The sequence below is a fragment of the Oncorhynchus nerka genome, linkage group LG13 (assembly GCF_034236695.1).
Source record: "Oncorhynchus nerka isolate Pitt River linkage group LG13, Oner_Uvic_2.0, whole genome shotgun sequence".
Classification (NCBI taxonomy): domain Eukaryota; kingdom Metazoa; phylum Chordata; class Actinopteri; order Salmoniformes; family Salmonidae; genus Oncorhynchus; species Oncorhynchus nerka.
In genome coordinates this window covers 35244734-35272241 of record NC_088408.1, presented here as the reverse complement: position 1 = coordinate 35272241, position 27508 = coordinate 35244734, and the positions used below count along the sequence as shown (strand labels likewise).

The 27508-nt window shown below is 45.3% G+C and overlaps 1 protein-coding gene across 3 annotated transcripts in view; it reads left to right on the top strand.

Moving 5' to 3' along the window:
* The window catches only part of LOC115139442 (protein FAM184A-like), a 154565-nt gene that overhangs the window by 85705 nt on the left and 41352 nt on the right, over positions 1–27508 (top strand). For all 3 annotated transcript variants that reach the window (XM_029676816.2, XM_065026360.1, XM_065026361.1), the window contains exons 7-11: positions 11797–11919; positions 12340–12501; positions 13219–13340; positions 16770–16920; positions 23700–23912. In XM_029676816.2, the coding sequence (XP_029532676.1) occupies positions 11797–11919; positions 12340–12501; positions 13219–13340; positions 16770–16920; positions 23700–23912 (771 nt within the window). The remainder of the gene's footprint in view (positions 1–11796; positions 11920–12339; positions 12502–13218; positions 13341–16769; positions 16921–23699; positions 23913–27508) is intronic.

Genomic DNA, 27508 nt, shown 5'->3' with positions numbered 1-27508 from the left:
AAAAGGATTATCCCATGTATGCACGGTGTTGAAATATCATTAATAATCACTCAGTTTGATTAAGACGAATGTAGCAATGTATGTGGAAATGACCTTTTACATTGTAGAACCAGTGTATTGGTTGTAATTGCAAATTGGGTAATTGTATGGTCCTGAAAGAGTTCCTGTTAGACAGGTTCCATTTGGTTTTTCAACGGGAGGCTGTACAGTCTTGCCCTCTACCTGTGTCCGTTCAGATAGGACAGGTGGAGCCAGAGGCAGGTGCTATTTCTTTTTGGGATATTGCCTGTGTATATTTGGTCAATCTACTTGTAGGTTTTGTGTGATATGGCACTTTCACCATTGGATCACCAAGACCTGTAAATAAATCTACGCTCTGAGCACGTCAACCTGCCTTGCCTTCTGCTGATGTCATGCCCTTACGACTAATACACGATCCCTATTTTTACAATGGGCTTATCAAAATGTCTTGTAGACAAATTATTGAAAAGGACTGTCTGGTAGCCTCAATAAATAGACAAAGAGTTGTAGTCGAACAAATCGTTGCGCGAGACATGACTTGAAAACGTGCGACTCGACTTGACTCGCTCTTAGTAGGCACGACTTGGACTTGACTCGAGCCTTGACCCGTTCTACTTGAGACGCTACTTGAACCTCGGACCTTGTGACTTGAGAGTTGCTTGTGACTTGAATAATAGTGACTTGGTCCCACCTCTGGTTTCAAGTAGGTGTTAATCAATCACACAGACACAAATTGGTGCTGGAACCACTGGAGAGAAAGAGAAAGAGTGGGGGAGAGAGAGTCATTACAATGGGCAGAACAGCCTCGCTTCCCTTCAAGCCCCTCCATGTCATTTGCATGCACGAATTCCAGGCTTCGCTTCTCTGATTTGGTTCTGCAGCTTGGCTGCCACTTGTCAAGGCAATCCCACGAGTGTTGAAAACAGCTCTGTGCTGGTGTACCTTTGAGTATCCTCAAGTGCTGCCTGCCATACACACAGAACAGAAGGACTGTTATTATGGATGGCTAGTGGTTTGAAATCACATGGAAACAGATTGGTTATAATGGTTGACAACAGCCCCATCAAAAACATTTCCTATTTCCTTGCTGTCTGACAGCAGTAATGTGTGCTTGTCACCAGTCTCCCTCAGCTTTTAGGGACGTGTTTTGCTCAGATCTAGGTCTTCCTCCCTTTCCATTCCATCTCTATATGAGAGCCCAGTGCTATATGTCTCAGTTACTCCACTGGGTCTCAGTATCCCAGGCTGGGTCTCTGTATTCCCAGGCTGGGTCTCTGTATCCCAGGCTGTGACTCAGTATCCCAGGCTGGGTCTCTGTATCCCCAGGCTGGGTCTCTGTATCCCCAGGCTGGGTCTCTGTATCCCAGGCTGTGACTCTGTATCCCAGGCTGTGACTCTGTATCCCAGGCTGTGACTCTGTATCCCAGGCTGTGACTCTGTATCCCAGGCTGGGTCTCTGTATCCCAGGCTGGGTCTCTGTATCCCAGGCTGGGTCTCTGTATCCCAGGCTGTGACTCTGTATCCCAGGCTGTGACTCTGTATCCCAGGCTGGGTCTCTGTATTCCCAGGCTGTGACTCTGTATCCCAGGCTGTGACTCTGTATCCCAGGCTGGGTCTCTGTATCCCAGGCTGGGTCTCTGTATCCCAGGCTGTGACTCTGTATCCCAGGCTGGGTCTCTGTATCCCAGGCTGTGACTCTGTATCCCAGGCTGTGACTCTGTATCCCAGGCTGTGACTCTGTATCCCAGGCTGTGACTCTGTATCCCAGGCTGGGTCTCTGTATCCCAGGCTGTGACTCTGTATCCCAGGCTGTGACTCAGTATCCCAGGCTGGGTCTCTGTATCCCAGGCTGTGAATCTGTATCCCAGGCTGAGTCTCTGTATCCCAGGCTGTGACTCAGTATCCCAGGCTGTGACTCTGCATCCCAAGCTGTGACTCTGTATCCCAGGCTGTGACTCTGTATCCCAGGCTGTGACTCTGTATCCCAGGCTGTGACTCTGTATCCCAGGCTGGGTCTCTGTATTCCCAGGCTGTGACTCTGTATCCCAGGCTGTGACTCTGTATCCCAGGCTGGGTCTCTGTATTCCCAGGCTGGGTCTCTGTATTCCCAGGCTGGGTCTCTGTATCCCAGGCTGGGTCTCTGTATTCCCAGGCTGGGTCTCAGTATCCCAGGCTGTGACTCTGTATCCCAAGCTGTGACTCTGTATCCCAGGCTGTGACTCTGTATCCCAGGCTGTGACTCTGTATCCCCAGGCTGGGTCTCTGTATCCCAGGCTGGGTCTCTGTATCCCAGGCTGTGACTCTGTATCCCAAGCTGTGAGTCTGTATTCCAGGCTATGACTCTGTATCTCCAGGCTGGGTCTCTGTATCCCAGGCTGGGACTCTGTATCCCAGGCTGTGACTCTGTATCCCAGGCTGTGAGTCTGTATCCCAGGCTGGGTCTCTGTATCCCAGGCTGTGACTCTGTATCCCCAGGCTGTGACTCTGTATCCCAGGCTGTGACTCTGTATCCCAGGCTGGGTCTCTGTATCCCAGGCTGTGACTCTGTATCCCCAGGCTGTGACTCTGTATCCCCAGGCTGGGTCTCTGTATCCCAGGCTGTGACTCTGTATCCCAGGCTGGGTCTCTGTATCCCAGGCTGGGTCTCTGTATCCCAGGCTGTGACTCTGTATCCCAGGCTGGGTCTCTGTATCCCAGGCTGTGACTCAGTATCCCAGGCTGTGACTCTGTATCCCAGGCTGTGACTCTGTATCCCAGGCTGGGTCTCTGTATTCCCAGGCTGGGTCTCTGTATTCCCAGGCTGGGTCTCTGTATCCCAGGCTGGGTCTCTGTATTCCCAGGCTGGGTCTCAGTATCCCAGGCTGTGACTCTGTATCCCAAGCTGTGACTCTGTATCCCAGGCTGTGACTCTGTATCCCAGGCTGTGACTCTGTATCCCCAGGCTGGGTCTCTGTATCCCAGGCTGGGTCTCTGTATCCCAGGCTGGGACTCTGTATCCCAGGCTGTGACTCTGTATCCCAGGCTGTGACTCTGTATCCCCAGGCTGTGACTCTGTATCCCAGGCTGTGACTCTGTATCCCAGGCTGGGTCTCTGTATCCCAGGCTGTGACTCTGTATCCCCAGGCTGTGACTCTGTATCCCCAGGCTGGGTCTCTGTATCCCAGGCTGTGACTCTGTATCCCAGGCTGGGTCTCTGTATCCCATGCTGGGTCTCTGTATCCCAGGCTGTGACTCTGTATCCCAGGCTGGGTCTCTGTATCCCAGGCTGGGTCTCTGTATTCCAGGCTGTGACTCTGTATCCCAGGCTGGGTCTCTGTATCCCAGGCTGTGACTCTGTATCCCAGGCTGTGACTCTGTATCCCAGGCTGGGTCTCTGTATCCCAGGCTGTGACTCTGTATCCCAGGCTGTGACTCTGTATCCCCAGGCTGTGACTCTGTATCCCAGGCTGGGTCTCTGTATCCCAGGCTGGGTCTCTGTATCCCAGGCTGTGACTCTGTATCCCAGGCTGTGACTCTGTATCCCAGGCTGGGTCTCTGTATCCCCAGGCTGGGTCTCTGTATCCCAGGCTGTGAGTCTGTATCCCAGGCTGTGACTCTGTATCCCAGGCTGGGTCTCAGTATCCCATGACATTTTAATCCTAGTAAAAATGTCCTGTTTTAGGTAGAGGTCGACCAATTATGATTTTTCAACGCCGATACCGATTATTGGAGGACCAAAAAAGCAGATACCGATTATTGGCAGGCCAAAAAAGCAGCTACCGATTAATCGGCCGATTTTATTTATTTATTTATTTGTAATAATGACAATTACAACAATACTGAATTAACACTTATTTTAACTTAATATAATACATCAATAAAATCAATTTAGCCTCAAGTAAATAATGAAACATGTTCAATTTGGTTTAAATAATGCAAAAACAAAGTGTTGGAGAAGAAAGTAATAGTGCAATATGTGCTGTGAAAGAAAGCTAACGTTTCAGTTCCTTGCTCAGAACATGAGAACATATGAAAGCTGGTGGTTCCTTTTAACATGAGTCTTCAATATTCCCAGGTAAGTTTTAGGTTGTAGTTATTGTAGGACTATTTCCCTCTATACCATTTGTATTTCAAATCAAATCAAATGTATTTATATAGCCCTTCGTACATCAGCTGATATCTCTAAGTGCTGTACAGAAACCCAGCCTAAAACCCCAAACAGCAAGCAATGCAGGTGTAGAATCACGGTGGCTAGGAAAAACTCCCTAGAAAGGCCAAAACCTAGGAAGAAACCTAGAGAGGAACCAGGCTATGAGGGGTGGCCAGTCCTCCTCTGGCTGTGCCAGGTGGAGATTATAACAGAACATGGCCAAGATGTTCAAATGTTCATAAATTACCAGCATGGTCAAATAATAATAATAACAGGCAGAACAGTTGAAACTGGAGCAGCAGTAGGGCCAGGTGGACTGGGGATAGCAAGGAGTCATCATGCCAGGTAGTCCTGAGGCATGGTCCTAGGGCTCAGGTTCTCTGAGAGAGAGGAAGAAAGAGAGAATTAGAGAGAGCATACTTAAATTCACACAGGACACCGGATAAGACAGGAGAAGTACTCCAGATATAACAAACTGACCCTGGCCCCCCGACACAAACTACTGCAGCATAAATACTGGAGGCTGAGACAGGAGGGGTCAGGAGACACTGTGGCCCCATCCGATGATACCCCCGGACAGGGCGAAACAGGAAGGATATAACCCCACCCACTTTGCCAAAGCACAGCCCCCACACCACTAGAGGGATATCTTCAACCACCAACTTACCATCCTGAGACAAGGCCGAGTATAGCCCACAAAGATCTCAGCCACGGCACAACCCAAGGGGGGGCGCCAACCCAGACAGGAAGATCACGTCAGTGACTCAACCCACTCAAGGGACGCACCCCTCCTAGTGACGGCATAAAAGAGCACCGGTAAGCCAGTGACTCAGCCCCTGTAATAGGGTTAGAGGCAGAGAATCCCAGTAGAGAGAGGGGAACCGGCCAGGCAGAGACAGCAAGGGCGGTTCGTTGCTCCAGAGCCTTTCCGTTCACTTTCACACTCCTGGGCCAGACTACACTCAATCATATGACCCACTGAAGAGATGAGTCTTCAGTAAAGACTTAAAGGCTGAGACCGAGTTTGCGTCTCTCACATGGGTAGGCAGACCATTCCATAAAAATGGAGCTATGTATGAGAAAGCCCTCATTATTTAATTAACCTTTGACTATTGGATGTTCTTATAGGCACTTTAGTATTGCCAGTGTAACAGTATAGCTTCTGTCCCTCTCCTCGCTCCTCCCTGGGCTCGATCCAGCAACACAACGACAACAGCCACCCTCGAACCAGCGTTACCCATGCAGAGCAAGGGGAACAACTACTAGAAGGCTCAGAGCGAGTGACGTTTGAAACGCTATTAGCGCGCGCTAACTAGCTAGCCATTTCACTTCAGTTACACCAGCCTCATCTCGGGAGTTGATAGGCTTGAAGTCATAAACAGTGCAATGCTTGACGCACAATGAAGAGCTGATGGCAAAACACACGAAAGTGCTGTTTGAATGAATGTTTACGCGCCTGCTTCTGCCTACCACCGCTCAGTCAGATACTTAGATACTTGTATGGTCAGTCAGATTATATGCAACGCAGGACACGCTAGCTAGTATCTAGTAATATCATCAACCATGTGTAGTTAACTAGTGATTATGATTGATTGTTTTTTATAAGTTTAATGCTAGCTTGCAACTTACCTTGGCTTACTGCATTCACGTAACAGGCAGTCTCCTTGTGGAGTGCAACGAGAGAGAGGCAGGTCAAGAAGTTGCAAGATTGGATCCCCCGAGCTGACAAGGTGAAAATCTGTCCTTCTGCCTCTGAACGAGGCAGTTAACCCACCGTTCCTAGGCCGTCATTGAAACTAAGAATGTGTTCTTAACTGACTTGCCTATTTAAATAAAGGTCAAATAAAATTAAAATAAATATAAATAATATTTAAAAATCGGCGCCCACAAATACCGATTTCCAATTGTTATGAAAACTTGAAATCGGCCCTAATTAATCGCCCATTCCAATTAATCGGTCGACCTCTAGTCTTAGGTCAGTTAGGATCACCCCTTTATTTTAAGAATGTGAAATGTCAGAATAATAGTAGGGAGAATTATTTATTTCAGTTTCAGCTCTTTCATCACATTCCCAGTGGGTCAGAAGTTGACATACACTCAATTAGTATTTGGTAGCATTGCCTATAAATTGTTTAACTTGGGCCAAACGTTTCGGGTAGCCTTCCACAAGCTTCCAACAATAAGTTTGGTGAATTTTGGCCCATTCCTCCTGACAGAGCTGGTGTAATTGCGTCAGGTTTGTAGGCCTCCTTGCTCGCACACACTTTGTCAGTTTTGCCCACACATTTGCTATTGGATTGAAGTCAGGGCTTTGTGATGGCCACTCCAATACCTTGACTTTGTTGTCCTTAAGCCATTTTCCCACAACTTTGCAAGTATGCTTGGGGTCATTGTCCATTTGGAAGACCCATTTGATACCAAGCTTTAACTTGCTGACTGATGTCTTGAGATGTTGCTTCAATATATCCACATAATTTCCCCCCCTCATGATGCCATCTATTTTGTGAAGTGCACCAGTGCCTCCTGCAGCAAAGCACCCCACATGATGCTGCCACTCCCATGCTTCACGGGTGGGATGGTGTTCTTCAGCTTGCAAACATAACGATGGTCATTATGGCCAACAGTTCTATTTTTGTTTCATCAGACCAGAGGACATTTCTCCAAAAAGTACGATATTTGTCCCCATGTGCTGTTGCAAACCAGTCTGGATTTTTTTACGGCGGTTTTGAAGCAGTGGCTTCTTCCTTGCTGAGCCGCCTTTCAGGTTATGTCGATATAGGACTTGTTTTACTGTGGATATAGATACTTTTGTACCTGTTTCATCCAGCATCTTCACAAGGTCCTTTGCTGTTGTTCTGGGATTGATTTTCACCTTTCGCACCAAAGTACGTTCATCTCTAGGAGACAGAACGCGTCTCCTTCCTGAGCGGTATGACGGATGCGTAGTCCAATGGTGTTTATACTTGCATACTATTATTTGATGAACGTGGTACCTTCAGGCATTTGGAAATTGCTCCCAAGGATGAACCAGACTTGTGGAGGTCTACAATTTCTTTCCTTGAGGTCTTGGCTGATTTCTTTTGATTTTCCCATGATGTCAAGCAAAGAGCCACTGAGTTTGAAGGTAGTACTTGAAATACATACAAAAATACAGGTACACCTCCAATAGACTCAAATGATGCTTCTAAAGCCATGACATCATTTTCTGTCATTTTCCAAGCTGTTTAAAGGCACAATCAACTTAGTGTATGTAAACTTCTGAACCACTGGAATTGTGATACAGTGAAATAATCTGTCTGTAAACAATTGTTGGAAATTTTACTTGTGTCATGCACAAAGTAGATGTCCTAACAGACTTGCCAAAACTATAGTTTATTAACCAGAAATTTGTGGAGAGGTTGAAAAACATGTTTTAATGACTCCAACCTTAGTGTATGTAAACTTCTGACTTCAACTGTATATATCTTAGGCTGTGTCTGTCTCAGTCCAGACTATTCTCTGTGTGTGTCAGGGTCCAGAGCTCTGCTGCCTCAGTTCCAGTCCTGCAGGAGGACAGGGAGGCGGCAGAGCAGGTAGTGGCTTTGTATCTGGCCTAGCTCCCACGCCTCATTTACCACTACAATGAGAACTCATCTCCCCACCCCGCCCCCGCTTTGCTCTACCCAACCACTCAGACACACACAGCACCAGAACCGACATCAGCCTGCGCCGAGGTGTTGGAGACGGCTGTGACATGCACCCTCACACATCCATTCTGCACCTCACTACAGAAAACCCCGCTCTGACTCCATGGAACACTGAGAAGCGTTTCTATCTGCTTGAAAACATCTGCCACACTGACATGACTAAACTGTCTGTTTTGATAACATATGAAATGAAATGACTCAGAAGACATGCACGATTGACTCAGCCAAAATGCAATCTGTCATCTTTTTTTCTTCTCGGCTCCGAGGCTGCGAAAGGCTTCAGTCAACTCATCCCCCTCCAACATGGTTGTATTATTTAGTGTTTTCGTCATTTAAAAAACGTCTGCATAACAGATATTGGGTTGAGCCGCTGTAATTAGGCTTGTTTATATCAGGGCTGGCCAACCTAACACCATTGTTTGGAGTTAAAGCCTTTTCAGCTCAGAAAAACAAGACTGTCTGTACTGGCCCATGATGGCTGCTTGAAGGGAGGGAAGATGGGAAAGACCACTCTTCTCAGAGAGTTTGAAGGATGACAGAGGCTCTCCTCAGACACATTGGAAAGTGTGTGTGTGTGTGTGTGTGTGTGTGTGTGTGTGTGTGTGTGTGTGTGTGTGTGTGTGTGTGGGGGGAATAGGGGGAAATGGAGGTAGCAACACCTTTTGTTCCTCCACCAGGATAGTATTTGAGTTCCTGGAGTCTAATTTGCATAAGCCCATAGTAGAGGAAGATAGACACCTCACCGGGTGCTTCGGCTGCTTCCAGGAACCGTATCTCAGGGAGACAAATGTCAGTCGCTCTCCTTTGTCAGGACGAAGGTGGAGGTCTCCGAGACAGAACGGAGAAATGCTTTATTGTCATTGATTAGACAAGCGCCAAGAGAGAAAAAGAAAGAGAGCGATGCCTCGGCAACTATCACCTGCACAGCTGCTTATCATATCCTCTCCTCTCCTCACGCTCCCCAACAGAGATGCAGGACAGGGTGAGAGCGATGCCTCGGCAACTATCACCTGCACTGCTGCTTATCATATCCTCTCCTCTCCTCACGCTCCCCAACAGAGATGCAGGACAGGGTGAGAGCGAGCGGATAGATCATGTAGGAGAAGGCTTATGTTTGTGCGCCGGTGAGTCAGAGTCACAAATAGCAGTTTGACGAGTCGACGCGTCGGCTGACATCCTATTTTGGGCGGACTCCCTGAGGCTCTTCCTCTTCTCCCCTCTAAGCACAACACAGCAAGAGGAGGAGGAAGGAAAGACAATTTGTCATCCTTCTGTCCCAAGACGTGGTCATGAGTCACCTCCTTGGCTGGCATCGCCACGGTGTGGGAAGGACCTTTACTGTTGACACTGAGGTAGAACTAGTGACTAGTCAAACTACCATGGGCGGCTGACAGCGTAGACTTAGTGCGGCACAAACTTTTAGCCGTTTGAAAGAGTATGCACTATTCAAGAACTGTGCGCAAGGTGAACTCAGTGACTTTGCTTGAAAGCCGCCACACACACCCACACACACACACACACACACACACACAAACACACTACCATTGACACTCAGTGGGAAAAAAATAGGGGAAGACGCTAATGAGATTAACGGCCTCATGTCTTGACTCTTGTTTTGGAGGGATGGTATCATGCAAAATAGATAAGCTCCTATTTGCATATGAGTGTGCTCTGGAAGATGAGAGCTCTAAATCATGTACTCTTCAACCACACATACTGTACATAAAGTGTGCAGAGCAGTTCTCTCTGAATAAGGTGGAACTATACATTATTCAGTTAGCTCTACTTAGTGCACCATGCTGACAAGTCTGCTGCTCATGCAGATAGATACTGCCTTTTGAGATCGCACTTTTAAGTATCTTGTCTATTTAATATTCTGTGTGATATGTATTCTTCCCAGTTTTTGGTCATGGGAAAGCATTAAAGGGACTTGCAAATGAATCATATGTACCCATTCATTCTGGAAGAATATAACGTATCAATGCCTCCGGAGCTTAGTTCAACTGTCACACCCCATCAGAACCCAAAATATAAGCAACAAGGTAAAGGTAAACAAACTCTGTATGGCCTCAAACCATGGTTAAACTATCATTTTGATATCATGGGTAGTCAGTCCATGCATCCATAGCTCTATGAATTTGACAGTGGTTACATTTCTTCAGCCCCGTCCCTCAGATTTTTACAGAAACAGTGGCGGGGAGGGTGCTTTGTGATTGTTTCAACCGCGGATTGCCTCCTTAAGAGAAGATACTGAGGCAAAGGATCATGTATTATCAATCACCATCTGTATCAGAGGAAGTTAATATTGGAGCGGACAAGGTTCACACAGTAGTCTGAGTCACTAGTCGGCTCAATGCATTTCCTATTTATTCGGCAGTCATTGATTTAGCTTCAAGGCGCCTTTTCGGAGTGCTATACCAGTAATGTAAGCATGAAAGTGATCAAGTATTCTGCTTTGTAAATGATGTAGGCTTATATGAAGTGTTTTCAATGATGTCCACAGTCGAATGTTCAGCGCTGACAGTAACAGATGCAGAGTTGTTGAGAATTTCACAAGCGAATCGTCGTCTGGTGCAGTAATTACATTTCCATGCCTGGTGAAAAAAAGTTGCCACTGCGCACTTCTTCCATCTCCAGAGGCTTGTCTTCCTATGGTGATGTCTACTTATCATACTGTCACTGGGGTGTCATCCACTGACACGAATATCCTGCAATGGGAGTGAAATGGTAGACTAGACATCTAACCCGTATCAGGAATGTCTGAAGGCCACATTTACTCCGTGATATCTCACCGTCACAGCGAGAAATCTTTTCTACCCCCGGAAAATTGAGTTCCAGAATGTGACATTGCCCTTATCAGTGAAACTCTGCATAATTGATTTGATTTACAGACATCCTTGTTCTGGGTGCCTGATGTTGCGTACAGCACCAGTCAAAAGTTTGGACACACTTTGCCAAGAGTGTGCAACACTGTCATCAAGGCAAAGGGTGGCTACTTTGGAGAATCTTAAATATAAAATATATTTGGATTTGTTTAACACTTTTTTGGGGTTACTAAATGTGTTATTTCATATTTTTGATGTCTTCACTATTATTCAACAATGTAGAATTTTTTAATTTTTTTAAAAGAAAAACCATTGAATGAGTAGGTGTCCAAACTTTTGACTGGTACGGTGTATAATGAACTCACGTCATCCCTTTTCCCAGCAGGATAGTAGCCCTTTCCTGCAGTCAATGGGTGACTCATGGGCGACGGTCAATGGGTGACTCATGGGTGACAGTCAATGGGTGACTCATGGGTGACAGTCAATGGGTGACTCATGGGTGGAATGTTATTAATATTTATTATTAAGATCATTAAAAAAATATATATTGAAAATGTGGTGTTTCTATGTCAAACGGTTTTGTTATATTTCAGTCTTCTGTGATGTATATAAAGTGCGATATTGGGATGCAAACTCAAAAAGTATTATTTTGTTAAGCCCATAACCATGTGTGTGAGGTGTATACTTTTGTTTCAAGGTAGATATGTTTAAGACTACCAAGAAACACTCTGTGTGACCCTGATTTAGCCCACTGCAGTAAAAGGTTAGCCACCTACCCAGGGGTACAACATGAATGTGTCACTTGGGATTGGAGCATACACACACACAGACACACAGACACACACAGTCTCCTAAATTATTACAGCTCCCAAGCCCTTTCTGAGTCCATATTATACAAGATTGTTTTACACGGATGCTGACAAAACTCTTAGTAGTGTGTAAATGTGAATAATACCAACCATTATCCTTTCATGTACTAGTGAATCCTTTTACTCTGGCTTTGATTTTCCTCTAAAAGCACAGTTATTGCAGCCATATTTACTAAGTATTTAAATTCATAAAAATACTCTGATTAGCCCTGTAATGGTTATTGTGCTGGTATTATTATAACAGAGTCTTTGGGGTTTGTCTACAGGAAATGGAGCAGCAGTTTGAGAGGGAGAGGCTCTCATTGGAGGAGCAGGAGAACCATCTCAGACAGCAACTGGACAGCCTGAAGGAGGAGCTCGCCACCAAACTTGAACAAGCCAATCAGGAGGTCAGTCAGGAGCCACCCAACCTATCAGATCTCTCCTCTTGCTCCTCTCATTTTGTCATGGCCATTTGTTGTGGTCGTCCGGACAAACTGGAGTAGATTCAAGTTTGCTGCTGTCAACAGCAGGCGATAAAAAATGTCTCGGCTCATTTGAGGTGCAGCTTCCACACTCATATCTATTACAAAAGGGAATGTATTTTACTACCAGGTCATTAGAAAGGGAGATTTCACTGAAAAACTATATTTTGGTATTTGTTTTAATTAATCCACGGTTAATACAGTCCCAAAATGTTTTGCATGTCAGCAGTCAAATGATCAAAATATCATCATGATGACATGGCTGGTGACAATTATGCTTTCCCTTTTACAGCTGTTTTTAAAGCCTGTCTGAGATGTATGATAATCTGTCCGTTCTGTGTGCAGGTGTTGCGCCTGCAGGAGCTGGTGAAGGAGGGTGAGCAGGGTATGGGTACAGCAGAGGGACACATCACCAACCTGAAGGAGGCCCAGGACAAACTAGCGGAGGAGCTGGACGCTACCAGGGCCAGACTGAGAGAGACCAGCAACCTGCTGACGGCCCTGCAGGTGAGAGCACCAACAATGCATACATGCATACACACATTCTCCCCTGGGCCCTGTGTGGTTCTCCTCATCAGGGAGGCATTGGAGAATCCATCAGCAAACCCTAATGAATTCCCTTCCCCATTCACTCTTCTGACTGAGGATTTATTCATTGTACATCATGTTTATTTATGGGGTGGGGGTAATAAACTTGATCTGTACTGAATTGATCTCCTAGCCTTGAGTCTGTTCCCAGACGAAATCCATCACATCCACCTGCTTTGTCCCAGATTCCAATTCTTGATATGCCAAGCAGACTATCCAGCCGCTTTGGATTGGCATACCTAATCAGACTCCGACTCTGAATTATGTTCTCATCTTTAAGGAGCCCATATGGCATTGGCAGTTCATTAGAAGGCTGCTCTTCAGACTAGCTCTCCCATGCCTTTGACCTTCTGTGGCTCCTCTCCCTCTCTCCCTCTCTACTCTCTCCATTCCCTCTCTCCCTCTTTCCCCCCTCTCTCTCATCTCTCTGGGCCTGTATAATGAAGCAGACTCTAGTCTTGATGTCAGGGGAAGTGTGGAGCAATGAGAATTGATGGCTGTGGAGCCGAGTTCCTCTTTTGTTGAGTCCTGTCCATAGAGGTTTAGATCCCATACTCAGTTGTCTTGTTTATCACGAGGGCTAATATCACAACCCCTTTCTTTCTTCCCCTCTCTCTCTCCCTCTCTCTCTTTCAGGGAGAGATGGAGGCCCAGAAGAAGCAGCACGAGGCTAAAGTCATTACCACTAAAGAGGACGAGAAACTCAAGATGGACAAGATGGCGCTGGAACTGGAGCTCAAGTGGACCGAGACGTTAAGGTGTGTATGTGTGTGTCCTTGGCCCCGGGGTGGATTTGATGAGATGTGCCAGGGATGGCGATGGACAGGGTGAGTGAAAGAGTTTGGCTTGGAGTAATTGAAAGTCACATTGAGGCGAGTGCCACCATGATACACCATGGTAATGATACTAGTCCAGGCCCGGTCCCTGATCCCAGCCTAGAAAGAGGTCCTCCTCTCCCTGGCTCTGAGGATTATGAACGGATGGCTTCATTTAGAAAGAGCCAGCGCTGCACCACAGATTATAACCACTGGAATGACCATTGGAATTATCTTCAGAGGGCTCAAATCCACACATTTCAAAAGAGTAATAAGTGAACACTGTACTGTAATACTGTAGCTAGCTTGGTCCCACATTGTGTGCACATGAAAGAGGAGTGGGAGGATAGGTCCCGTGAGAAATCAGACTGCCCCAAAATATTTCTATCTCTCTTTTCTTTTAAAGAGTTCATTTCCCACAACATTTGTTCAGCCAATGCCCTCGCTTATCTCAAAATGGGCTACTCTGCTGAAGCAATGGCGGGTGTTCACCAAGCGAACAGACCGAGCATCTCACTGCCGCCGCCGCTGCTGCTGCCTGTTCTGGCTCAAAGGAGAAAGACAGGATGGTAATGAGGTTCATATGAGATATGGATTTGAGCCCGATTAACAAGGAGGCCCTGACAAGCCACTGCCTATGAATTTCAAGTGGAAAAGGGTTTTGTTGTCACATTTGAATCTCAATGCCTTTACAGCAGGGACATGTGAATCAGGGTGTGAACAGACCTGCAGCTCAGAGATCTGAGACTGGGGAGGAGGAGGCAGATCATCCCAGCTCATCAGACAGAGTCCAATTAGTGTCTGTCTCCCTTGCTGGGGTCAATTAATGTCTTAATACAGTATTAGGGATTCCTGATTAGGCTCTGCTACACATGGAGTTCTACAATAACACCATCCAGACAGGCATTGGCTCAAAGTTCTCTGTCCTTTTCTTCATCTCTTGTACCGTAATTACGTTTAATTGACCCTCCTCTCTCAATGTTCATCTTTCACAATTGCATTCCCCTTCAGCCCCTTTTCATTTTGACCCTATGAATTGGAATTTATACGTTGCATTTGGTGAATTTGACATGCTCTGTAATTCTGACAGCATTTTGGTGTTTTAAATAATGTCAGGTAGTAATTTAAAAAAATACATCATTGAAGACAGCGTATGCTTCTCCTTCTTCTTTAGTAAAGCATAATGCAACTAGCAACCTCCGGGGTACTTCTGTGTTTCTGTACAGAACCTTGCTGTGTCCTTTCACACCACTGTCACTGAATAGTATTATTGTTTTCTGTTGTTACTGTCTGCAGTTATTCAACTCGACTTCACCTCTCCAGTTCATTGAGTTTGTCTGCGGTCTTGCCCTCATTTCTTCTTATCACCATGTATAACTCGAGCCAACAGGCCACTCAGAATGAAAGCGAGCGAGAGAGAGAGATGAAAGAAGAGAGAGAGAGAAAGAGGCAAAGGAAGAGGGAGAGATATTCACGTCTCCCTCTTACCGTCCTCTGTTCGAGGCTCTTCTCTTTCATCTCCTGCGACGGCCTGTCAGAAACATCTCTCCTCCTGCTCCTCACAGGGAGCTAGACTGGTGATGTGGAGGGAGATGCAGAGATACCAGAGCCCCTACCCACATTAAAGCCTCCTGCAATGTTTACCTTACGTAATGGTGGGCTTGAACATGAACAGCATTTGCAAGCGGAACAATCCAGTTGGGCAGCACCACCACACTGCACCGCAATGCCTTTGACAGCCTTTCAAGTGCCTCAACCGCAAGAGATGCGTGTGTGTCATCTGGCACACCGGCACAGCCAACACACATACACGGAGAATGCGCACACACAAGGGGACCGAGAATAATTGAACAGAGCTGGCTTGGCTTGTGCTGAGAGAGATAGACATCTAAGATCCACTATTTCAGGCAGATAGAATATAAGAGGAGGCTCCTTTACTGAGTGTTTCCATGCGGTGATGTCAGAACCGGGTATAATGAACTTCAGTAGCGATTTACCTCAGAGTCAAACTAAGCTTTTGTGAGAGATGCCTGGCGTCGATGTGCGCCAAAAGTTGGGGAAAGAAACCATGTTGCTGTTTAGACAGCGAGTTGATGGCGTCCATTTGTGGCCGTCTGCCTGTCCTCTCTGCTGCTGTCTGATGTTGACTGAAAGCTTTGATCTTAACGGGGCCGGCTGATTTACACACATGCCTCCTTCCTTCTCGCTACATCCTCCCTTCTTCTCCGTCCTCCATACTGCCTACCTAGTCTACACACTCACCCCCTTCCTCCCATCTCCTCCACTCACCAGGTGCTGAGTGCCCTCCTAGGTAGTTAGCCAGATTGGGGGGGGGCTAGAGCATGAATATGAGGCTCTCTACAATATGAAGATGCTGAGAGCTGTGTGTCTGTCTGTGTTTTTCTGAAGAGATGAGGTTCAACACCCCCTTTTACAGCAGTGTCGCAGGGCTAAACCGTGGCACGCACTCACCCTGGCGCTCATCTGCTTGTAGGGAACGGCGAAAACACTGTCAGCGCCACACGTTTAACGACGCCATTCTCTGCTAAATAACGATTAACATGCATTCTGTGCAGCGCCACTAAACGCGTGGGCATTGAGTAGCGCTGACGCGGCGAGGTGGGAGGCGTTTGCATGGCGCCGTGGGGAATCGTACACTCTGCTCCGCTCCCAAGGATGTGGACTCTGAACACCCCCGGAGCTCCGACAGACAGCGGCTCGCTGGAAATGTTCAGCAATTACAGGACATACTGTTATCCTGTTAGAAAACCTCCGTCCCAGGCTGCGCTCTGTACAGACCGACGCATGCATTAACATCGACATACTGTATCAGATGGATGGGAGTGTCAGCCCCAATCTCTCTTCTCTCTAATGATTGGCTGTCTGCGCAGTCTGCTCTGGAGCGAAGTGCAGATGCATTCTGTTTATGAAATATGCACACAACGCCAGATTTTCCTAACAAATGTTTAATGTTGGTCTGTGTTGCGTTGTTCGTCCTAATGAGAAGTGGAGTTGGTAAAAGGGTCTTATCACAGCCACATACAGTATAACATATTTACTAGATGGTCTTTTCATGCATGTGCTCTTGCAAGCATGACTTACATGATAATAATAATTATTTGTCAACGTAATCCTAACCCTAGCTAAAACAGGGTTCTGCTGCATATGGTTTGCAGCGGCTTTACTGATTTGGAATGGATGACAATATATTACGAGTACATTAATGCTACTACTATATATTACTACATGGAATTATTTAAAAAATGGTTTGCTTTGTTGCATTATGTTGATCCCCTGACCCCTGTGTGATTTTTATTGTCTTCTGTATACTTCATCTAATGGTAATTGTGTGCATTTGGTGTGTGTCCACAGGCAGGAGTGTAAGAAGCTACGTGAGGAGCTAAGGGAGGATCATGAGGATGACAAGCGGGCAGCCCTCTCCCAGCTGGCCCAGAACAAGGAGCAGGAGCTGGGCAGTGCCCGCGAGAGCTGGCAGAGGAAGGTGGAGGACCTACTGGAGCAGGTAAGAGACAGTCCACCCTCACCCTGCTGCACCACACTACAGCTGGTCCCTGTGATATAGAGGTGTTCTCGGGTCCAAAAGTTGAACCCATTACGGAATGGACCCGGTGCTTTCCTCCCCAGATCCTACCCATATAAATAAATGTCAAAAATATATGGACCAGAGGACAACCGGACCTGGCCCCGTATAGAGCCTTTTCGGGTCCAGACTCGGTCTGATCCGGTCCGAGTGAGGGAAGCAGCAGATAATTTAAAAAATGTACTACGTTAACTGAAGCTGTTTATGCAGGCACTGGGGGAGGGGGAGGGGGAGAGGAATGAAGGAGCAGCAAGCGGGGCAGGGGTCGTGTGTGTGTTTATATGTGGCTGAATGACACGAAGAGGAGGGAGAGAGAGACCGCAGCAACCAAGCCAACTCGTGCTAGTTACTAACTTTTAGCTGCCAAAGCTAGGTTATTTATCAACCAATCTGATTACATAGCACCTGTTTTGACTGCATCAAACCACGAAGAGAAGCTAGCTAGTTAAGCCAGTTGGGTTGGCTAATTGAGACTACTTGTGTGCCGCACCATGGGCCTCCCGGTCGCAGCCGGCTCGAACAGCTAGCACTGCTATGCAGTGCCTTAGACCACTGCACCACCCGGGAGGCTACACGTTTAACTTTTAATTCCGTCATTTTAGTTTCATCTTCCATTGATCTCTTAACTTGCTTGCCACCGCACACACAGAGCCAGAGACTAGTGCCCCTTTGATGACTTGTGATTGGCTACATGCGCCATTCTCGTGAAAAGACTGAGCAGCAGCATACAATTCTCTCTCTCTTTCTCTCTCTCTCTACTGCAGCAGTCACGTTCAGTTCTGTAATTATAATTACACATACCTGAGACCCGTGACAATCAAATCCACTCCGACCTAGATCTGAGAGTCAACTACAGAATTTCGGATCCGACCCGGTTGGGTCACGGGTTTTCGGCTGGACCTGTGAAGACCTTGACTGTGATATACACAGCGTACTCTGCCCCATGTCAACATTATGACTGGGCTCCAGGATACATGGAGAGTAAAAAAACTACGTAATTTGTCTGTTCACTAGTCCCATCAATGCAAAAGTTTTGTTGAGCTGGGATTTATATAGGGATTCCGTGACTACTTTACATACTGTAAGGTAAAGAGTATATGTTATACATTTTCACCACTTAACCCAAAATATAATGAAACATTTTGGAAGTGTATGTCATACCATATTAAATTGTCCACTTCCAAATGTCCATGAATAGGTGAGAGGAGAATGCTGAGGGCCTCGCCGTACACATATGCAGATACCAGCCATGACAATGAAAGACTGCTGAGAAGCCTGTTCTGTTACTTAGCTGTAACTCCCACCGCAGCTATAGCTAGCACTGTCACTCATACAAAGTGTATGAAGATAAAAAAACATGGTGAATTTATTGGATATCTATTCAAATTATGACATTTGAAGTCTTCCCAAAATGGCACTGGCAGCCCTGTGAAGGGGACTGAATGGGCCAATCAAATCGAATTAAAAACGAAAACTTTTAATGCACTTCTACTTGCTAATTGCATTAACATTCAGGGCATTTCACAGATAATAATTAGGTTTGACAGTAGAAAGTCATTTCATGTTTTTTTTTTACTGAACTGAGATATCACCATATTTCACAGTGTCTTGTCATCCATTCAAACATTGAAATAGGCAGTGCTGCTCATCTTTTCCTGTTGTATTCAATCATCTGGAGAAAAAGGGCTCCTCTGTCCTCACCAACTTGGTCATTCCTCATGATACTCCAACCACTCCCTGACAAAGAGCTACCCTAACCTGGCCTCCCTCCCCTCTGCACCTTTTAAATCTTTTTGGCCTTTATTTTGACATTGTTGACTCCTGAATGTTCCCCTGTGTTCCTGTGTATTTTGTTCACACCCATAGCGCCACTCAGCTCAGTGAAGCTTAACATAAGTCATGTAAGCATGAAACACACTGAAAATCTCACTGCCGATAGACTCCCGATAAGTACTTATCACAGTGGGAGGCTGTTCCTTCTCTTGCTAGTCCAAAAGCGATAGATGCTGCGTGCCAATCCGGTAGCGACGAACCTACGGATTCAACTTGTAGAATCGCTATGCTTGTCAGTGGTCTACAACTTGACTTTGAGCCAATCAGAGAGCACGACCCCCAAGAGGGGAGCCAACAAAAACAATGGAAAAAGAGGGCATTTCCTCCGTACATCTACGGATGAGTCAGTCACACTTTATATGCAATGTAGGCTATGGGATGGTAACTAGCTAAGTGCACAGACGCAATGCATACAAAACTAAGCACTTCCTCCAAGCTAGCCAACCACTGTAGCTAGTATTGACGTTAGAATTAAATCACAATGGATTAGCTAGTTTCCATGAAACAGCTGCCTGTGTTAGCTGCTGAGTTAGTGCAGTGTCCTTAGCTAGCTAGCTATGTTGCCCTATTTAGCGAATATGCTAATGTTAGCTAGCTAGCTAAACATTTGGCTATCGGCTGGCACTTGCAGTATGGGATTATGGAGAGTGAATTAAATTGCTTCTTCGTCGTCTAGCTAAGTAGTTATCAAGCAGTGGCCATCTGGCTAGTATCAACATGGTCTTTCTACAAAATAGCAACATTAGCGTAGATAACTTGGAATCTAGAACATAAGCAATACCGCCACAACGCACACAGATATGCATTGCCACCTTCTGGTTTGGAGTGTTTAGTATTTTAGGCTGAGTGGCTGACTACTTCCAAGGTCTTTGCTGTGTGAACACAAATTAGATTGACTGCCGACACTCTGTTCAGACGTGCTAAGTGCTGTCGGCAGGCAAACTTTGGTGTGTCTGAGCTTTTAGTCTACTTACACACCTGCTCCACTTGGCGCTCTTTGTTTCTCCCTCACTACAGTGTGTTTACAGACAAATACCAGTATATTCAACTGGTGTGCATGGCTAGCATGATGGTGTGGTGTGGACTTGGCCTGGTTTGCACTAACGGTGCTGGTTTTACAGCGTCCATTTTCCTTTCGTTACAGTGTGCTGTACGCAGGTGAGTGCTTCTTGTGGGGGACACTTGCAGTGTTGAATGTGCCAACGTGTGTGTGTGTGGTTTCTCTCTTCACTTCTTGTCTCTATACTGAGAGGGTTGTTATAGAACCACTGTGACTGGTTGCTACTGCAGTGAACCAACGTCACCCAGTTCCCAGGCAACACGCATGAAACACTGATTACCTAAATCTGCCTTCTTCTGAAAATTGATATTCTCTTTGCTCTGTAACTGACTCTTGGTGCACTTCCCACTGGGGTGTTTTCCTCTTCCTGACACTGTGAAAGGTGTATATTTCTGTTATTGTGATGAGACAGAATTACAGCCTCTCTGAGTGGCGTGTGATTTACTGTACCTCCTGCTCTCTTTGTTGTGCCATAATAACCACATCTGAGTCGCCTCTTAGTTAGGAATGTTGCTGTTTGCGCTCAGGTCCCAATGGAAGGCATTCAGCAGCCTCTTATCCCTCTACACAAGTGGTTGTGATTCTATCAGGGATGACGAGTAGTGCCATTTTGATTTTTTCCCTGCAGCAGATGACTCTGATAATAAGTCTGGCACACAGTGAGCATTACAGCTATACAGATCCTGTGTGTCGCCTCTTGTTCACTCCAAGGTATTGATTCTAAGGGAGGTGTGAATGTCTTCTGTCAATGGCCCCACTTTAGTGTCAGCAGCATCACTAAAACCCACTAGTCCCTCTCTGGAATGAACCCACAGACACGTCCACTGACTCCACTTAGATCACTGCAGTCTGTCTTGCCATGTCCACAGTATCACTGTGTTATGTTCCGCCCAGAGCCAAAAATGCACTGTGCACTCCATACTGTTTGTTGTCCACATTTTTTATTACTCAGATGCTGGAAAAATCTATGCATATGGGGGGGGGGGGGGAAGGAGGGCATTCTAACTCTGAGCTCCTACTTAACGGTGTAGCTCCAGATGCTTCCGTACAGCTAGCAGCAGAGTCAGGGTGACTTATGGAGGTGTCACCACCCTGGATCTTTTCCTCGCACACGTTCCACCTGTCCTGCTTAGGGCCCGGTCGGTCTCATTATTCACAGTAATAATACTCTGTAGTAATAGGCTGTAACTCCTAATGAGGCCTGGCTGATTAATGTGGAGTGACTGAGTTCTCATGGTGATCACACACTGAGCTGTTGATCACACGTACACAACAGTACGTGTAGGGTGCCGCCAAACGTTGCAAAGCAGCAGTGGTGTAAAGTACAGTGGGGGGAAAAAGTATTTAGTCAGCCACCAATTGTGCAAGTTCTCCCACTTAAAAAGATGAGAGACGCCTGTAATTTTCATCATAGGTACACTTCAACTATGACAAACGAAATGAGAGAAAAAAAATCCAGAAAATCACATTGTAGGATTTCTAATGAATTTATTTGCAAATTATGGTGGAAAATAAGTATTTGATCACCTACAAACAAGGAAGATTTCTGGCTCTCACAGACCTGTAACTTCTTCTTTAAGAGGCTCCTCTGTCCTCCACTCGTTACCTGTATTAATGGCACCTGTTTGAAGTTGTTATCAGTATAAAAGACACCTGTCCACAACCTCAAACAGTCACACTCCAAACTCCACTATGGCCAAGACCAAAGAGCTGTCAAAGGACACCAGAAACACAATTGTAGACCTGCACCAGGCTGGGAAGACTGAATCTGCAATAGGTAAGCAGCTTGGTTTGAAGAAATCAACTGTGGGAGCAATTATTAGGAAATGGAAGACATTCAAGACCACTGATAATCTCCCTCGATCTGGGGCTCCACGCAAGATCTCACCCCGTGGGGTCAAAATGATCACAAGAATGGTGAGCAAAAATCCCAGAACCACGCGGGGGGACCTAGTGAATGACCTGCAGAGAGCTGGGACCAAAGTAACAAAACCTACCATCAGTAACACACTACGCCGCCAGGGACTCAAATCCTGCAGTGCCAGACGTGTCCCCCTGCTTAAACCAGTACATGTCCAGGTCCGTCTGAATAGAGAGCATTTGGATGATCCAGAAGAAGATTGGGAGAATGTCATATGGTCAGATGAAACCAAAATATAACTTTTTGGTAAAAACTCAACTCGTCGTGTTTGGAGGACAAAGAATGCTGAGTTGCATCCAAAGAACACCATACCTACTGTGAAGCATCGGGGTGGAAACATCATGCTTTGGGGCTGTTTTTCTGCAAAGGGACCAGGACGACTGATCCGTGTAAAGGAAAGAATGAATGGGGCCATGTATCGTGAGATTTTGAGTGAAAACCACCTTCCATCAGCAAGGGCATTGAAGATGAAACGTGGCTGGGTCTTTCAGCATGACAATGATCCCAAACACACTGCCCGGGCAACGAAGGAGTGGCTTCGTAAGAAGCATTTCAAGGTCCTGGAGTGGCCTAGCCAGTCTCCAGATCTCAACCCCATAGAAAATCTTTGGAGGGAGTTGAAAGTCCGTGTTGCCCAGCAACAGCCCCAAAACATCACTGCTCTAGAGGAGATCTGCATGGAGGAATGGGCCAAAATACCAGCAACAGTGTGTGAAAACCTTGTGAAGACTTACAGAAAATGTTTGACCTCTGTCATTGCCAACAAAGGGTATATAACAAAGTATTGAGATAAACTTTTGTTATTGACCAAATACTTATTTTCCACCATAATTTGCAAATAAATTCATTAAAAATCCTACAATGTGATTTTCTGGAGAAAAAAAATCTAATTTTGTCTGTCATAGTTGAAGTGTACCTATGATGGAAATTACAGGCCTCTCTCATCTTTTTAAGTGGGAGAACTTGCACAATTGATGGCTGACTAAATACTTTTTTGCCCCACTGTACCTAAGTAAAAATACTTTAAAGTACTGCTTAATATGTTTTTGGGGGGTATCTGTACTTTACTTGACTATTTATATTTTTGACAACTTTTACCTCACTACATTCCTAAAAAAATAATGTACTTTTTACATTTTCCTTGTCATCCAAAAGTACTCCTTACATTTTGACAGGAAAATTGTCCAATCCACGCACTTATCAAGAGAACATCTCTGGTCATCCCTACTGCCTCTGATATGGCGGACTCACTAAACACACATGCTTCGTTTGTAAATTCATGTTGGAGTGTTGGACTGTGCCCTTGGCTATCTGTAAATGTAAAAAATGGTTTGCTTAATATAAGGAATTTTAAATCATTCATACTTTTACTTTTGATATTTAAGTATATTTTTGCAATTCCATTTAATTGTGATACTTAAGTACATTTAAAACCAAATACTGTTAGACTTCTACTCAAGTAGTATTTTACTGGGTGACTTTCACTTTTACTTGAGTCATTTTCTGTTAAGTTATCTTTACTTTTACGTACGACACTTACTCTACCATTGCAAAACATCCAAAGTAGCTGCAGACCTACCATATTGAAATAAGGATTATGAGGGTATAATTGGTTTCAAAATGACTTTTTGATTCACACTCTAACAAAAAAAATGAATGTGTTTCTTCAGGTCATAACTAGCTAGCGTTAAAAATGGATATCTGTTTTTGTCTAACGAAGTAGGCCCAGGTTAGTGAATGAAGTATACAGACAAACAGGTTTCGCGAACCTGTAATATAGGAACTAATGACACTACGTGCAATCTGATCCAAGCTGTTCTTCTCTCTACACCGTCTCTCTCTCTCCTTTTCCTTTCTCTCTCCTTCTCTACTCCTCCCTTTCGTCAGATCTCGTTGCTGAAGCAGAGTCTGGAGATGCAGCTGTCTCAGTCGCAGAGCTCCCTGCAGCAGCTGCAGGCCCAGTTCAGCCAGGAGCGGGAGCACCTGGGCCAGCAGCTCCAAGAGCTGCAGCTGGAGTACCAGCGCAGGGAGCACAGCCTGCAGGAGGCCCACTGCTGCACCATGCAGGACCTGGAGGAGACCCGTCAGCACGACCTCAAGGTGTGACCATTTAGAACCTGGCTCAGGGCAGAACTCTGTAACACCAGAGTCACTGCCAGTGTGAAAAATCCCCAATTGTGACATTAGAGCATTAGACTAGATACTTGAGGCATGATGGGTCAGTATAGACTCTGATGTGTCAGTAAGACTGGATATCAGTCGGGTGCAGAGAATGAGGAGAGACAGTGGAGATATACTGGTGAAATAGCTGGTGATGTGGCTAGATGGACTTTTGTAACAGTGAGTCCATCAACATTACCAGAGACGCGGAGCGGTTGACTTCTGAGCGGATCAGTGATTTGGACCTGACCCTGATTGAATTATTGCTGTTTGGGACACACACTGCTTTTCAGTTCCTTTCACTTTAAAACGAATAGGCTACGGAGCAGCAGCAGCAGCATAGTCTTTGATGGAATTATGATGCAACACAGCTAATATCGTTCCAGGGAATCTTTACAGCAGCTTATGAGTAATGTAGTGCAGTAATGTAATGGTATGGGAACGTCTGAGGAATCTGGCGAGGCATCTGTGTAATAGGAATTCAGATGGTGATGAGTTTGCTGTCAGCACAGCCGGGGGCAATAACTCTGATCCATAAGCCAGTCATCCAGGAGTCCCAGTGTTAGCATTAGCTTCATGCTCAGATCCAGATCTTTTTAAATCAGCCTCTCTGCTCCTAAAGCTCTTCGTCAGACATGAGAGTGAGTTGTGAGGCGAGGGTTAGCTGTATCGATCAGCTCGGGTCATACATTTAGTTGCCTGGGTTCATGACTGAAAGGCATGAATCAGAACTCATTTACCAATCCAGACATGCCCAATACATGAAAATATAGACTTTTCACCTGACACTGAACCTTTCCTTCCAAAGAAAAGGGAAGAAATGCGTTTTTCTGCACTTAACATTCCGTTATACAGTCAAGGACATTTTGAAATGCATTCAACCTTACTCTGAGGCTTCTTTTGACATTCAAAAACCCTTGGATGGAGTTTATGCTAAGGGCTCATGCAGGCGTTGTGCAAAGCTGACTCAATGTCCCCAAGCATTCTGTCTCACCTCTCCAGCCACAGATTGGATTAGAAGCAAAAGACCCGTGAGTCATCGGTGATTGAATGGGCCGAAAAGTCTTTCATGTCTGCTAATAAATAAAAAAATACCACACCCTAAGGAACACATTTATCTCAATAGCTGTTCGCTCTTGAATAGGGGTTAGATTGACTCAAAGTTGTTCTAAAATGTAGGGGTAAATGTATTACGGGTTTAGTTTGTTCTAGACACATTTTATGAGGACAAAGGCATTTAGAGTGTTAGCAAAGCAAACTGAATTGTCTTGCTTGAGGCATTGAGGACAAATCCAGTTTCACCTTGCCTACAGTGGGAACAAATATCCACTGATACGATCTATTTACATGACAGGCACTGTTATACACGGCTAATTAAAATGCTTACAAATCTTCTCCACACATACTTTAACATCCAAACTAGGAGCTCCTTTTTCACGGTGTCGCGATTTCAAACAAATCACCTAGTTCGTAAAATACAGTAAAATACAGTGTCTCGAGGTTCTTTCAAGCTATAGATTATGCGCCGTTCAATCTTATCTTATTTTTCATTCGTGCCCAGGCTTACACAGTATCAGCTGAATGAATAGGCACACAATGAAATAGGCTCTCTCCCGCTACACGTGTTTCTAACAGCGAATTCATCATTATTGACTGACTGCAACGGAGTTAAGATTGACAAACTTCCCAGGGCTTGCGAACACACAGACGCAGGGTTTTAGACCTGAGAGAAAAGATACAGATAATTAACTAGACTAGTCTCATGCCATGTACTGTAGCCAGCTCCTCTATCATTACCAAGCTATACATCAACAAACACACAGAGGAGTTGGCTAATGCACAAACACAATGCACGGACCACCGGCTAACAATTCACATCTACAGTGCCTTTGCAAAGTATTCAGACCCCTTGACTTCTGTCACGTTTTGTTACATTACAGCCTTATTCTCAAATGAGATTTTAATTTATTTCATCAATCTACACACAATACCCCATAATGGCAAAGTGATAACAGGTTTTTAGAAATACAATTAAAAAAGCAGAAATACCTTATTTACATAAGTATTATGAGACTCGAAATTGAGCTCAGGTGCATCCTGTTTCCACTGATCATCCTTGAGATGTTTCTACAACTTGATTGGAGGACACCTGTGGTAAATTCAATTGATTGGACATGATTTGGAAAGACACACACCTGTCTATATAAGGTCCCACAGTTGACAGTGCGTGTCAGAGCAAAAACCAAGCCATGAGGTCAAAGGTATTGTCCGTAGAGCTCCGAGACAGGATTGTGTCGAGGCACAGATCTGGGGAAGGGTACCAACAAATTTCTGCAGCATTGAAGGTCCCCAAGAACACAGTGGCCTCAAATTCTTAAATGGAAGAAGTTTGGAATCACCAACACTCTTCCTAGAGCTGGCCGCCTGGCCAAACTGAGCAATCGGGGGACAAGAACCTTGGTCAGGGAGGTGACCAAGAACCTGACAGAGCTCCAGAGTTCCTCTGTGGAGATGGGAGAAACTTCCTGAGGGACAAGCATTTCTGCAGCACTCCACCAATCAGGCCTTTATGGTGGAGTGGCCAAACGGAAGCCACCCCTCAGTAAAAGGCACGGGACAAGTCTCTGAATGTCGTTGAGTGGCCCAGCCAGAGCGCGGAGTTGAAACCGATCGAACATCTCTGGAGAGACCTGACAATAGCTGTGTAGCAATGCTCCCCATCCAACCTGACAGAGCTTGAGAGGATCTTCAGAGAAGAATGGGAGAAACTCCCCAAATACAGGTGTGCAAAGCTTGTCGCGTCATACCCAAGAAGACTCGACACTGTAATTGCTACCAAAGGTGCTTCAGCAAAGTACTGAGTAAAGGGTCTGAACATTAATGTAAAATTGTTTAGAAACATGTTCTATTCTTATGTACAATAAAAGTGACTCCAAAATGACATCTATTGGGCACAAAATAATCTGAAACACAACCAAAACAAACAGCAAATGTATCCAACAAGTTTTGAGTCACAAGCTTCACGTAATCATTGTGTGCTAGGAATCTGGGACCAAACTTTTGACTACGTTAATACACAAGTGAATTTGTCCCCATACTTTTGGTCCCCTAAAATGGAGGGACTACGTTAAAATTGTGCTGTAATTTCTAAACGATTCATCCGATTCATGGATGAAAATATCCTCAAATTAAAGCTGACAGTCAGCATTTTAATTCCATAGTTATTGTATCGTTTCAAATCCAAAGTGCTGGAGTACAGTTTCAAAACAACAAAACATTTGTCACAGACCCCGTAGATTTCTTAACATTTTATTGTGTTACAAAGTGAGGTTAAAATTAATTTAGTTGCCATTGTTTTGTCATCAATCTACACAGAATACTCTGTCATGTCAAATTGCAAGAACATAACATTTTTGGGGTAAATAAAAAATGTATAACTAAAATAGTCATTGTACAAGTATTCAGTCCCTTTGTTTAGGCAAGCCTAACCATAGTTCAGGACCAAAATGTGGCTTAACAAATCACATAATAAATTA